Source organism: Equus quagga, chromosome 12 (genome assembly GCF_021613505.1).
Source record: "Equus quagga isolate Etosha38 chromosome 12, UCLA_HA_Equagga_1.0, whole genome shotgun sequence".
Taxonomy (NCBI): domain Eukaryota; kingdom Metazoa; phylum Chordata; class Mammalia; order Perissodactyla; family Equidae; genus Equus; species Equus quagga.
This window is the reverse complement of record NC_060278.1, coordinates 11,321,550-11,335,298: the sequence shown is the minus strand read 5'-3', so window position 1 is coordinate 11,335,298 and position 13,749 is coordinate 11,321,550. Positions and strand designations below refer to the sequence as shown.

General features: G+C 41.2%; 1 protein-coding gene across 1 annotated transcript in view; it reads left to right on the top strand.

The window, feature by feature from the left end:
• LOC124248700 (uncharacterized) overlaps positions 1 to 11,625 on the top strand; it is an 84,228-nt gene extending 72,603 nt beyond the window's left edge. Inside the window, exon 3 of the mRNA XM_046679073.1 lies at positions 11,535 to 11,625. Within this exon, the coding sequence (XP_046535029.1) occupies positions 11,535 to 11,594 (60 nt within the window). The 3' untranslated portion in view covers positions 11,595 to 11,625. The remainder of the gene's footprint in view (positions 1 to 11,534) is intronic.
• Positions 11,626 to 13,749: the final 2,124 nt, after the last annotated feature.

Genomic DNA, 13,749 nt, shown 5'->3' with positions numbered 1-13,749 from the left:
TTTGGTCTCAAGTATAGTTCAAGTCCAATGTTTCCTTATTGATTTTCTGTCTGGATGCTTTGCCCATTGTTGAAAGTAGGGTATTGAAAGTCCCTTACTGTTGTCATATTGTTGTCTATATCTCCCTTCAGATCTGTTTTTGCTCTGTGGTTACCATGGGGCTTACATAAAACATCTTATAGATATTGAAATTTGTTTTACACTGATAACAGCTTAACTTTGATCATATACAAAAACTCTACCCTTTTATTCTGCCTCCCACATTTTGTTTTTGATGTCACAATTTACCTCTTTTTATAGTATGTATCTATTAATAAATTATTGTAGCTATAGTTATTTTTACTACTTTTGTCTTTTGATCTTTATGCTAGAGTTAAGTAATTGACATACGACCATCTTACAGTATTAGAGTGTTCTGAATTTGACTATATACTTTCTTTTAACAGCATATTTTATATTTTCATGTTACTAATTAGTGTCCTTTCATTTCAGCTTGAAGAACTCCCTTTAACATTTCCTGTAAGTCAGGTCTAGGAAGCCTTTACTTGTCTGGAAAACTCTTTATCTCTCCTTCAATTCTGAAGGACAGTTTTGCCAGATAAAGTATTGTTGGTTGGCAGTTATTTTCTTTCAGCACTTTGAATATATCATTCCATTCTCTCCTGGCCTACAAATTCTGCTGAGAAATCTGCTGATAGCCTTATGATGGTTCCTGTATATTTGAGGAATTGTTTTTCTCTTGCTGTTTTAAAAATTCTCTCTGTCTTGAAATTTAGGTAGTTATGTTATAATGTGTTTGAGAGGATTGTTTTGGATTGACATTCTGGGGTGACCAGTTAACTTCATGACCTTGGATGTCCAAATCTCTCCCCAGACTTGGGAAGTTCTCAGCTATTGTTTCTTTAAATAAGTTTTCTGCCCCTTTCTCCCTCTCTTCTCCTTCTGGAACTCCAATAATGTGTAGGCTTTCTTAATAATATCCCATAATTTATGTAGGCTTTCTTTATTCTTTTTCATTCTTTTTTCTTTTTGCTCATCTGACTGGATGATTTCAAATGACCCATCTTCTACTTCACTAATTCTTTCTGCTTGATCAAGTCTCCTTTTGAAGCTCTCTGTGGAATTCTTCAGTTCAGTTACTGTGTTCTTAACCTCTAGGATTTCTGTTCATTTTTTTTTTTAATGGTTTATATTTGTTTGTTGAACTTCTCATTTTGTTCATGCATTGTTTTCCTAAATTCTTTTAGTTGTCTATCTGAATTTTCTTGTAGCTCCCTCAGTTTCTTTAAGAGGATTATTCTGAATTCCTTGTCAGACAATTCAGAGATCTCCATTTCTTTAGAGTCAGTCATTGGAGCTTTATTAGATTCCTTTCGTGGTATCATGTTTCCTTAATTATTCATGAGACTTAGGGCCATGTGTGAGTTTCTGCTCATTTAAGGAAGCAGGCACCTCTTCCATTTGTTACAGACTGGCTTTGGTAGTGAAAACCCTCACTAGTCAGCCCATCCAGAGATTCTGGGTGGGTGTCTGATGTCATCTGTGGGCAGGTTTGTGGCTAGAGTCTTCAGCTAGGCAGGTCTGGTGCCTGGGCCAGCAAGGGGGCAGGCCTGGTGCCTAGGTCAACAGAGGCAGGTCTGGAGCCTGGGTTCTCTGGAGTACCTCTGGTGCTTGAGTCTATGAGTACTGGCCTGGACTTGTGTGGGCAGACCTAAATCCTGGATCCAAGGGGGCTAGCCCAGTGCTGGGGTGGCCCAGGAACCTGGGTCTGCAGGAACCAACCTGCATGCTAGGGCCATGGAGGCCAGTCTGAAGACTGGGCATGCAGGAGCCAGTCTAGAGGCTATGTCCATGGGAGCTAGCCTGCCACTGGGATAGGCTGGGAACCTGCCTGGAACCTGGGGCTGCAGGGTCTGGCCTGGTGCTGTGGCAGGCTGGGAGCCTGGGTTCACAGGAGCTGGTCTGGAGGCTAGGTCCATGGATGCCAGCCTGGTGCTGGGGTGTGGGGGGCTGGAGCCTGGGTTGTGAGAGTTTGCCTGGAGCTGGTGTGGGCCTAGTGCTGGGGTCTGCACTGAAGTCAGGTGCTCTCTTCAGTCTCCTTTCCCTGTGGGGATGATGTCTCTATCCTCGCTGAGCTGCCTGGGTTTGGGGAAAGGATGATGGGAAAAATGTGAACCTGTCTTTTCTAACCACTTCAATGCATCTTTTCTTATTTCTGTGCTCCACCCAGATGCCATAGTCCCTCATCTGGAATACTAAACTTTTGTGGAGGTACTTCTGTGCATGGATAGTTGTTCAAATTGGTGTTTCTGGTAGGGGACAAGAGCTAGAAATTTCTATACTCTCATCTTGCTGACATCACTCCACTGGGCTGGGATCAGTCTTGTTTCACCTGAATCCCTACTCACTTCCCTCCTGCCCCACTGCACTGGGTTATTTTGAAACACATGTCAGAAATCTTATCGTTTCATTCTTAAATTCTTAGGAATGTATCACTAGAGAGTAAGGACTCTTTTGATGGAAATATAACCACAATACCATTATCACACCTAACCAAAATTTAAATTCCTTAACATCATCAAATACCCAGTCCCTTCTCAAATTTCTCCAATTATTTTTATGAATATTGTTTTATCGTTTGAGTACCATTTTTGAATAAGAGAAAATGAAAAGAAAACACTAAATAAAAAATAATTTTACCTTGCATTTATGTTCATGTGATACACTATACTAATTTCTGGCAATTGCCTCTGATGGAGTAAAATTATACCACCTAAAATATTGAAAAATATATATTAGTTCTTGAATTTTACAAAGCAACTGCTGGATGCAACTAGATGGCAATGATATTATCAAAGGTGAGCATTTGCATTGGGAGTGAGAAATACAGTGATGTTGTATTATGCTTCTAACAAATAAGAACTGATCTTTTCTCTCCATTATCCAGACAGTGTCATCTAGGCCCCGATGCAGGATAATTTATATTTCCAATTTTATATTCAGGAAACCTATTGAAAGATTTTCCTTTTTTTTTTTTTTTTTTTGGCAATTTGAGCTCCATTTGTACCACATTCTGTCCGGAAAAATATTGATATCTATAAATGGTTTCATGACCTTCATCTCTAAAAGTGGTGAGCACCCCAGAAATTAATTAAATACAAACCCTCTCTTCTGGGTGATCATTTTGTGATATGTTTTATCTTTGCAAACTAGGACAATAGAGGGCAAAACAAACATTTAACCTGTCCAACAGGATTAGAAAAAGGCAAACCTTTTCTCTTTCTGCCACAGCTATTCCAAAGGATGGCAGGTAAATCATACTTTCAGAGCCAAGCAATGCTTTAGATGCCTACAGGAGTTGATTATTTAAGGAGAATTACAGAGAATCCTTTTGCAAAATGAAGAATGTATTGTTCTGAACCTTGAAAAACATAGTATTAATTTAGTTTTCTTAGAGTAAGCTTTCCTATGTTAGCTTTTTTCAAGTGGATGTTGCCTGAATGTCATTACTACTAAAATATTATTCTGTTCTTACTGTTTTCGTATTAAAGTGAGAACGGATGTGAGTAAAAATTGTAAGCTTCTATGGCCTTTTAACGTCTCTGTTCCACAGAATTGCATATCCCTAAGAATAGTTTGCTTTCCTTTTCTGTGAGCCAGTGTTAGGCTGAAATGGAGCTGGTGGGTATTCTTTAGCCACATTTCCTGGTGCCTCACAGATTGCTAGACCAATGGGTTAAGTGATTGTCCGGAAACCACCACTTCCCATGTGGGAGAAGGGATGACAGTAAGCATGCCAGGTCACTGAAGCTTCCGATCATGGCCGGGAAGAAATGAGTAAAGTTTCTTGCAGAGTTCTCTTCCATTTGTTAGTAATGTGTGCATTTTATTCCCATCATTCTGCATATTCCACCACCAGAATGAGACTTCTAACTCTATTCGTACTGTGGTCACAAGGAGGACCTCACAAGTGAGCATGGCTGGCCCAGGGAGCCCATTTCCACTCATGGAAAAGCAGCTCACAAGGTGTCCGACTCAGGCATTGGCATCACCTGGAGTTCCTAGGCCGTCCTCACATAGCATGTGTCCACTATCTGTTTGGCTCTTTGCTCACTCGGTTACTCCATGGTGCTAATGACTCCCTGGCTGAGGATTAGATGTCTATATGAGCCAGAAGCCACATTCCTGTTTGCGCCTTCCTCTGCCTTTCCCACCTCTTCTTCCAACTGTAGTGCTGTTTTCTTCCTGGACAGTTGGCACCACTTCCAGGAGAGTATTCAGTCATTTGGTGAAGGTTTAGTGCTATTAAATGCACTTTTACTGAGCATAATCTTTGGCATGGAAGCAGTGCCTTGGCTAGCAAGCCACTGCCTGACACATGCCGCTAGTTCCTAACCATGCACAGTTTTGCATAGAAAGTGTCTCGTGCAGAAGTGCCTGCTGCTTTGCTCTGCTTGGTGCTGGAGCACTGCTGCCTTCTAACCTCCGGCATAGGCGAGCTGCAGTCAAACACGACACAAATGCCACAGACGTGCGAGCTGTGGGCTCAAAGCCCCCAGAGGTAATTTAGGCTCTGTCAGTAAAAGCACTTAAAAGCAAAGGAGATGATTTCATTTTGACCTTTCCCCCCCATGGTTCAAATAAGGTGAAATTAATTGTAACAGTCATTCATCAAAGGCATTTTGGCTATTATTATAAAATCATTGCTTTTAAAAGTAAGCAAATGCTTATAAGAGGAAATTATTGGACTTTTAAATAGCCTTCCATTAAAAAAAAATCCTTTGATAATGTAAAATCATAGAATTTCTAGAGCTTCTTGAACTTTACTTCCCAACTTGCCTTTAAGCCATTTATTTGTAGACCAAAGTGCAGAGAGAAATGCATCATTTCTTCCCACCTGTTTGGGAGGTTGTTTTTTAAGTGGATGCTTCCTCATTGTCCAGTTCTTCTGAGGTGCTTATTTCTCGCTGATGGCCATGGTCACTGATCAGACAGTACTTAAATATTTTTGAGAATATCCTAACATATATGAAATGAATGATTCGGGAGGTAAAAATCTTTCCTACAGTAACTTGCCTTGTGGGTAAGTTGAGTCGTAAGGAAGCTGACCCAGTTGGTTCTGCTTTCTACCTCCTTCTCATTATAAGGGATCAAGCAAAGCTCAGGTTTTCACGAAAGGACACATTTTTCCTCAGGCTTTTGCTTACAAAGGCAGAAAAGGCTGTTGCTCATGTTTTTATTTAACTGACAAAATTGCGGTTCTCTCTTTTAGGGGGGATTTGATTTTTGTTAACAACTGTGAGTCATTTCATATATGATGCATGCTTTGGTTTTCGTTCTGTCAAATTTCAGAACAAAATTTTAGGTTTCCTGAAATAAACATGGAATATATGATTTGTCCGATGTAGAAGAAACCAGACTTATAAAACTGATTAAACAAAATAAATGCGTACTTCCTTACCTTAACCTAAAAATGCCCTGGAAAATGTATGCTGGTTTTAACGTATATGGTTGTGTCTCTTTTGGTGATAAAAATATAAAGATAGATTCTTTTATGTGACTGCCAGGGGTCACTTGAATATCGCTTGGTTTTAACACTTGTAACAATGTCAGGGGGGCCTCTTAGTCTTTGAAGAGCTGCTTCCACTTGGCCTGACTCAGTTTCCCAGTTTATGACCCCTCAAAGTCCTTTGTGGGAGAGCTGGGAGGCCCTGGAGCTTCCTTCCTCAGGGAACCTTCAGCCTCAGTGCTCCCCGGTCTGTGCAGCAGCTTCTGCTCCACCTGGCCCACCCCGGTGCTGAACACAGCCTCTTCCCCAACGGGTTTTTACCAGAAAAGCCACACTGATGACGTTTCCTGATTTCAGTAGTCTTCATTGACTATTTGGGGAGCTGTGGGGAGGGCTCACTCAAGAAGTGACTTCCCTCTGATGTATCTCTGGCTCTTCCTCCCTCTCTCCTGCTCTCTTCCCTCCCCCACCCCCTCTTACTGAAGAAGCGGATGCCTCCCCTGCCCCCTCACTAGTCCTCTTGCAGGTCTCAGCTTCTACCCATGGTGCTTACACAGATATTTTCCAAAGGAAATCTGGAATATGAAGTGATCTCCATCTTGTTACGTGCTGCACAGAGATTTTAGCTTAGGTTCCTAAGGGACACAGTGGTGTGTCAGGAAGAGCGTTTCACCTCTCTAAACCTCAGCTTCTCCATTTGTGTGATGGAGGTGGTAACACCCACGTTACCTTCCTCAGAAGCTGCCTGCTGTGTGTCTTTCACATTCTCCGGGATATCCTGGAGGATGGAGCAGCTCCACAGTCTCCACTGTCATCCACATGCCCATGGGATTACAAAATGGCGCACCCACAGGATTCTACACAGGAGCCCTTCTTCAGAGGAGCAGAGTGCTTTGGGTACAATGTCTTAAGCACTGTGTAAAATGTATATTTTAATACAAATATTGAGCATGCTATCATGTATGTCTAGAATGTTCCAGCCATATCACCCTTCCCCATGAGGGGCCTGAGTAGATGTACAGATATTACGAGGCCTGAGGGATTGAGAGGGAAGGACTCTGTCTCCCCGGACAATGATGGGGGTTCTTTATTGAATACTCCTATGCCTGGTGGCACTGGGCACTTTATATTCGTTATCCATTTACTATTCACAACCACCCTGGACGATAAGATACTGTTATCTCTATTTCAGAAGAAGGAAACTGAATTTCTGAGAGATTAAGCAACTTGCTCAAGGCCACACAGTTAGCAAGTATGTCTGGTTCCAAACATATGCCTGACTCCAAAACTCATGATTCTGTTAGTCTAGGTTAGGGTAGAGATGGCCATTGGTCTGCGCAGAAAATAGCATCTGTGTTTAAAACAGCTGCTTGTTCTCTTGAACCGTAGAAGGAAATTTAAACTCAGAGGAGTGAGATGCAAGAAGCCCATTAGAGTCACTGCCACCTACAGCATTCTGGGAGGTTAGGAATCCAATTCTTCATCCACAAGTTAAACTGGGTGCTCATAAAGGGACTTTTTTTTTTTTTCTTGTTTTGCCTCTTCCTTTAGAACAATGTTCTCTGGAGTGTGATGTGAAAGACAATCCATTAGGGTGTGGAAAGAAAACAGTAGACAAGAAGAGGAGATGGCCAGTCTCTTAAGGGCTGGCCTGAAACTAGCCTTCTGTATTCTGTTGGTCAGATGGTCCCAGCACACATATAAACTCAACAGGAGGACAGAGACCTCACCTCGGGATGGAAGGAGTGTCACAGAACATCTGGCAAAGCACCATTTGTAGGAGCTACACGCTGTGTTCCTATCCTCCACCACCTCCATCCGTGAGCTGGAGCAGTCCACCCTCTGACTACTCCATGCCACTTCAGGGTGTTTTAAAAAAGATGTATCCCAAGTTGTTGGAGCTGAAGACATAGGTGATCAATTGAGTCTGGCAATTTTCTGCTAGGAACCAAGCAGAAAAGTTAATGGTGGAGTGACTGTAGGCTCTCTAGCATTTGTTGTGTATCTTGTGAAACAAGACAGAAAGGGTGCATTGTGTCTCCGCAAATATTCTGAAATGTGTAATGATCCCCGCTGGGCAAGGCACTCTCCTTCTGTCGATTAACATCATGACAATAGCTAGCAGGTTCTTTGCAGACAGAGTCCTGACTAAGATGTTCAGTTTGGCTAAAGTGTAGACTCCATTAGAAGGAGAGATGGGAGATGATGCCAGAGAGAAAAGAAGGGCAGATCATGAAGACCCTTTGTATAAGTTTGCTAGGGCTGCCTTAACAAAGTACCACCAACGGAGCAGCTTAAACAACAGAAATTTAGTGTTCTCAGTTCTAGAGGCTAGAAGTCTGCCATCAAGATGTTGGCAGGGTTGGCTCCTTCTGAGGCCTCTGAGGGAGAGTCTGTGCCCTGCCCATTGCCTAGCTTCTTATGGTTTGCTGGCAATCCTTGGCATTCCTTGACTTTTAGAAGCATCACTCTGATCTCTGTCTTCATCTTCACATGGCGTTCTCTTCGTGTACTTCTCTGTCTCCAAATTCCCCCTTTTTGTAAGGACATCAGTCATATTGGTTTAGGGCCCACTCTAATGACACCATTATAACAATTACGTCTGAAAAGACCCTATCTCCAAACAAGGTCACATTCTGAGGTACTGGGGGTTAGGATTTCAACAAAGGAATTTTTGGGGAAACTGCTCAACCCATAACAGCCTTGTAATTAAGCAAAGGAGCTTCAACTTTGTCATCAGAGCTTTTATTAAGATTATGTAAGATAATGTTTATGAAAGCACTTCCAAACTCTGAAGTACAACAGATGTGAGCTATTGCTATGGGAATTGCTATGTGTTTTACAATTTTTCAGGCTATTTCTTCCAATTTTCTCCTGATCTTTGGACACTACAAAGCAGGCTGTCTCTCTACAGAAAGTCTGAGGAAGGCAAAATGCTTCTGCTACCACAAGATTATTAAGAAAGAGAGGAAACAGCTGCCCTTAGCATATTCTTCTAAAGAATTAGGATCTACTAATTAATTTCTGATTTTCTGAGGGAAGCCAAGAAACTTCCTCCAGAATTTTTATTGGATCTGTTAAGACTCACTCTTGTACTCCAGGCCACCGGGCTTATGTATGAAATAGAAATGTCTGTTTAAGGAAACCTAGCAGCTTCCATTCTCTGCTCTAATAAAAAAACCCTGAGAATCACTCTATTTGGAATGTCAGATTTAAAATGTAGAGAAAATTTTATATTTAAAGGACAGCAAAAAGGGTAGAGTTCTTTTAGACTAAGAATTAAGACTAAGTTAGTCCTACAAGAAATGCCTTTCTAAGATATAAACAAGATAAATTTTAAAGTGATTTCTTTTTCTTTGCCTGTATAATATTTTTCTGGGAGCAATTTTGTTTGCTTTGAAAACTATCACCACCGGGCGTCTTAGAAATCTCTTGATTGCTTTTTTATCTGCTTACAGCCCACCACTCCTCCACCATAGCCTCTTACATTTTGACAACAATAGAAGATCAAAATTCATTTAAACAGAATGAAGAACACCCATAAAACAGAACAAATAGCATAATAGGAAACAAGATAGTCATTCTATATGGATTTGTTGCTCTGTTTAGGTGTATAATGACTTTATTCCTCAATGGCTTTGATGTGGCTCATAAAACCACATCAATTACAACAGGATTAAATAGCATCTAAGAGAACAGGGGCCTAAGACAAAACATGGGTAACAAAATATAAACTAGAGGTAGGCTCAACACAATGAAACACATACCACATGGTCCCGTGTCCTTGTGGGAGGTGGACCTTAGATGGTGCCCAGCTTCTCAGTGGCCATGGGATTCATCACAAGGAGCCTGGGCTCTCTAAGACAATGAAACTAATGTGCTCTTCACCTAAGCAGCTTCCCAGCATCCTTGTCTGCAGAGATTTCTCCCGTGGGACTTCATATAGAGGACTCTGTATGATGGTGGGCAGGGCCCGTAGATAAACAGTGGGTGTCATGCAGTTGGCCTCTTGTACCATCCATCATTGAAGGCCAATGGTATAATACTAAGGCATAATTCAGAGAAAGCCAAGTCAAAGAGAACATGGTCCAACTCAAACTTTCTGATGGTCTGACTCCATGAAGGGTTTAAATGAGAGTATCCAGAGCAGTGTTTCTGAACCTTTTTGGAATGATGGACTCCCTTAGTAAGAAGAATAGTAGCAATATAAACTGAGTACCTACTGTGGCCACGCCTTGTTCAAAATGCTTTACTCGGTTACCTGAGGTTACCTCATTGACTCTGCATGCAACTCAGGCACAGGTACTGTCATTATCCCGCTGTTACAGGTTAGGAATTTGAGGCTCTGAAAGATAAGTAACTCACCCAAAGTCACATAGTAGGGGAACTAGATGTAACTCAGGCTGAGTTCAGCCTGCCCTTGACCACTATACAGATCATGGCAGCCTCCGGGTATTGACATATTAGGTTGCAGATTAAGGACAGGTCCATGAGTTTTTCCAGTCAGGGAAGGTATGAGTAAGGTGAGAGTCCTCTCATGAAAGCTGAAGATCATCACTGAGTGGGTGGTTGCTCTTGCTGCACAAGCAGAGAAGCTGGCCAGGGAACACCTGCAGAAAATGGTTCAGTGTCTGCCCCAACACATGGACCAATGAGTGATTGAGGCGCCACAGTTTTCTGCCTACATAATCAACTTAGCCGGGAGATATTGTTCCAGTAGCACAAGGTGACCATATGAAAATTTCAATAAAGTAGCCACAGTGTATCTTCCTTTTAAATGGTGTGGTCTCCTGGCAACTTCCCTAGATGAACTCTCTGCAAATTGTGCCCCCAGGTATTCGATAGACTTGACTTATTGCATAGAATTAATGCACACGAGCAATTAAAGGTTGGAGGACATCTGACAATGATGATGGGTTTTGATTTTAGAGTAGTTGACCTAACACTGCGCTTTCTACTACTCTCAATAGTCTGTTGAAGCCATATCTCCTGATAATAAAACCAAGAACAGAGGAGAAACTTACATTTTTTCTTATCAGTGACGTGGAAGTTAACCAAGGGTACCACCTGGAAAGAGGCTCCTCTGACCTTGAAGTGGTTTCTGAGGCAGATTCTGAGTAAGTGTTAGAAACTGTGAAGTGATAATGAGTTTACAGAGCTTTCCAAAAATCATAATGCTGGTTATAGATAATGGAGTGACAGGTACTCTTTTATGATCTTTGCATGGATAATTTAATTTATTCTGTACACCGCATGAGGTAGGTACTATTATTACCGTCCCTGTTGTACAGATAAAGGAACTGTTGCCCTTTCTACAAGGAATGCTAGCATTTTATGCCAGTCAGAATTCTCTACAAGGTGATCAACAGCACTTTTCCATGTGGAAAAGCTAGACTACAGTTGACTCACTGACCTAAGAAACCAGATTATCAGGAGGGAAAATCATAAAGTTTAGAAGGAATATCTGATAGATACTCATCACAGGAATGTCTCATAGTGATGCTGCGGTGTCCCACCCGGGCCCCCACTTTGGGCGTAAGGCCTGCATTTCCCCAGATGCCGGGAGTGTCACTGCTAATGGCTTACAGCTGAGTCCGTCTCCAGGCATTGCCCTCCCTTGCCAAGGTTGTGCCCCTTCACTAGGGGCAGCATCCTATGACTGGGCAAGGCAGCAACACAAGGGCCCAGCCCTTGTGCGTCAATCTGGGGCATCTCTGAAAAGCCATCCCAGCTCCAGAGCTTCCCTTGAGATCAGATGAGGTCTCTTTTGAAACTGAAGATCATTTCAATTCCTCCTTGTGCCCTATCCTGCTGCCATCATGCCCTAAGACGTACTGCTCCCGAGGGCACTCTTCCGTAAACATCACGAAGACAAATTTTGATCTCAGAATCTGTTTCTTGGGGAAACTGACCTATGACATCTGTCTTTGTTTACAATGTTCCTTTCTTCATTTTTAAATCAATGAAAGATTGCTTTCTCATTTCACATAGGATGTCTATTAAATCAGTTTTTTTTTTGGTATAGATCTGTTTTTCTTGTATCCCACTGCTTTATGGAAGAAATACATCTTCAATTGCATCTTGATGAAACTACCATGAGGATGATATGATTTTACTTGGTGAGTTTGTACACACACACACACACACGACAGATATTGATGAAATTCTTACAAATATATGTGTATTTATATAAAATTAAAATCATTATAGATAACTTCATTTAATATTGATATACATATGAACAAAAATATAGACATAAAAATAAAAATATTTTATATACATAAAATTATTATGTGTAACTCCATAGACGTATAGACACAAATGTGAACAAAAATATAGAGGTACAGACAAGAATATAGCCATGGACACAGATATGGCTTTTTGTTGTTGTTGGATCGTGTTTTCAGCCCAACGCTTCTTTTTCTCTTCACTGCTGGTACCTCATCTTTATCAGGAGGACAGGTGAAGTGACACTGTTCAAATATGCCTTAAATCAGCTGCTGGGAGACTTCAGGGAAGTTTGTAATTGTAAGCTGCAGATGGGTTGCAGGATCCTGCAGGGCAGTGAGTCGATCTTTCTTTCTGAGCCCCTTGCCAATTGGCCTGCTTTCTGTAGGGGTGCACACCATAGGGAGTTGGGCGAGAGGTACCTTTGAACACTGAATTTCTTCTCTTTGTGTGAGTGCAGGGGCCGGAGGAGCTGCTCACTCAGATGCTTTGCATTTGGTTAACACGACAACAACCAAATTTTGAGAAACATATGAATAAATGTTGGAATTTTTCTTGGGCAAACTTTTTTTTTCAGTTTTTAAACAGAGAATATGTGCTTGGGGAATATGAGCATGAGTCTTGTTCATGGTGCTTCTATCAGTCTGCTTGTTGCTCTGAGTTGCTTTTCCAGTGCAGTGCTGGACATACACAATCTTGCCATTGTCTCATGCACTGCTGGTGTATATTGAGGAGATGCTGGCTGAATGAAAGTGTCTAATCTGAGAGAACAGGGCAAACTGCATCATTCCTGTTAATCCTCCAGTCAACTAACCCAGTCCTTGTGTTTTGAATTAAACCTCGATTTGAACTCAATCCCAGGGCCCTGGAAGAGAACTCTATAAGGTAAATACTTTTAATTAATCTCTGGTTATCTGATCAGATGGAGTTCCCATCTTGAGAATTCCAGAGACATTCAACCCAGAGATGCCTGAGAGTTGATTGAGGTGTGTGTGCGAAAGCAGAGTGATGAGAAGGTATGGAATGGAAAAGTGTGTTGAAAAGAATGCTGTCTTTGATGAGTTATGTGACAATATTTCCACAAGTAAAAAGGATGCATATCTAAGTGCAAATTAAAGGTGATGGGTAAACAAGTCCAAATTGAAAAATAAATAAGAAATGAATGATAAAATATGAATGATTTTTTGCGTTAAATTGGCTATACTTTTGGACAATGGAATCAAACTGGAGACTCAGATGGTGATTTTTCATTTCTTCAGATCCTGTCCTAATTACTAAAACTTTATTTACCTTGGTGATGACCTTCTAATTTTACATTCATCAACCTTCTGAAGGATACCATTCTGCATTCTCACAAATTATACTGTGAGCAAAAAATTCTCAAAACAAACATCTGAGTGGGTTTTTTTTGTTTTCATATTCACATTACATATTCTATTACTTTCCTCTGTCATCTCTTCTAGGAATAATGATTTTTTGCTAGCCGAGCTGAATCTTCTTGGGTTTGAACTAACTGTCTTTCCTCTTTTGAATGAGTTTAATTTGCACTGCTACTTTTTATTTTTGCCGACTCTTTGAAGATTGCAATCAACTCCTTTTTGGCCTTCACTGTACATTTTCAAGTTATTGATTTACTTGCTATGTAGTATATAAATGAAGCTTACAAATGCAATTTCTTTGGTTCCTAAGGTGGTTTTTTCTTATCGTTCAGTTCTCTGATGTCCCAGCAATTCTAACTCTATATTCACAATGTCTTGGCCCATTAGTGGCTAGGATTTCTTTGGGCACAGGGAACTATATTTCCTTGCTCTAATGAAGCACAAAATATAACTGCTATCTTCTTATCAGGCTACCCTTTCTAAAGAGGGCACAGCAAATGTTCCCTTAGAGCAGAGAGCTAAGGCCTGAGAACTGAATGAATTCTAAGGTGCTGTCTACGTGGGCCTGGTCCATCAGTATGAAACTCAGCATTTACTTCAGCTGGCTCAGCTGCTCCTGTCTCCACAGAGCTT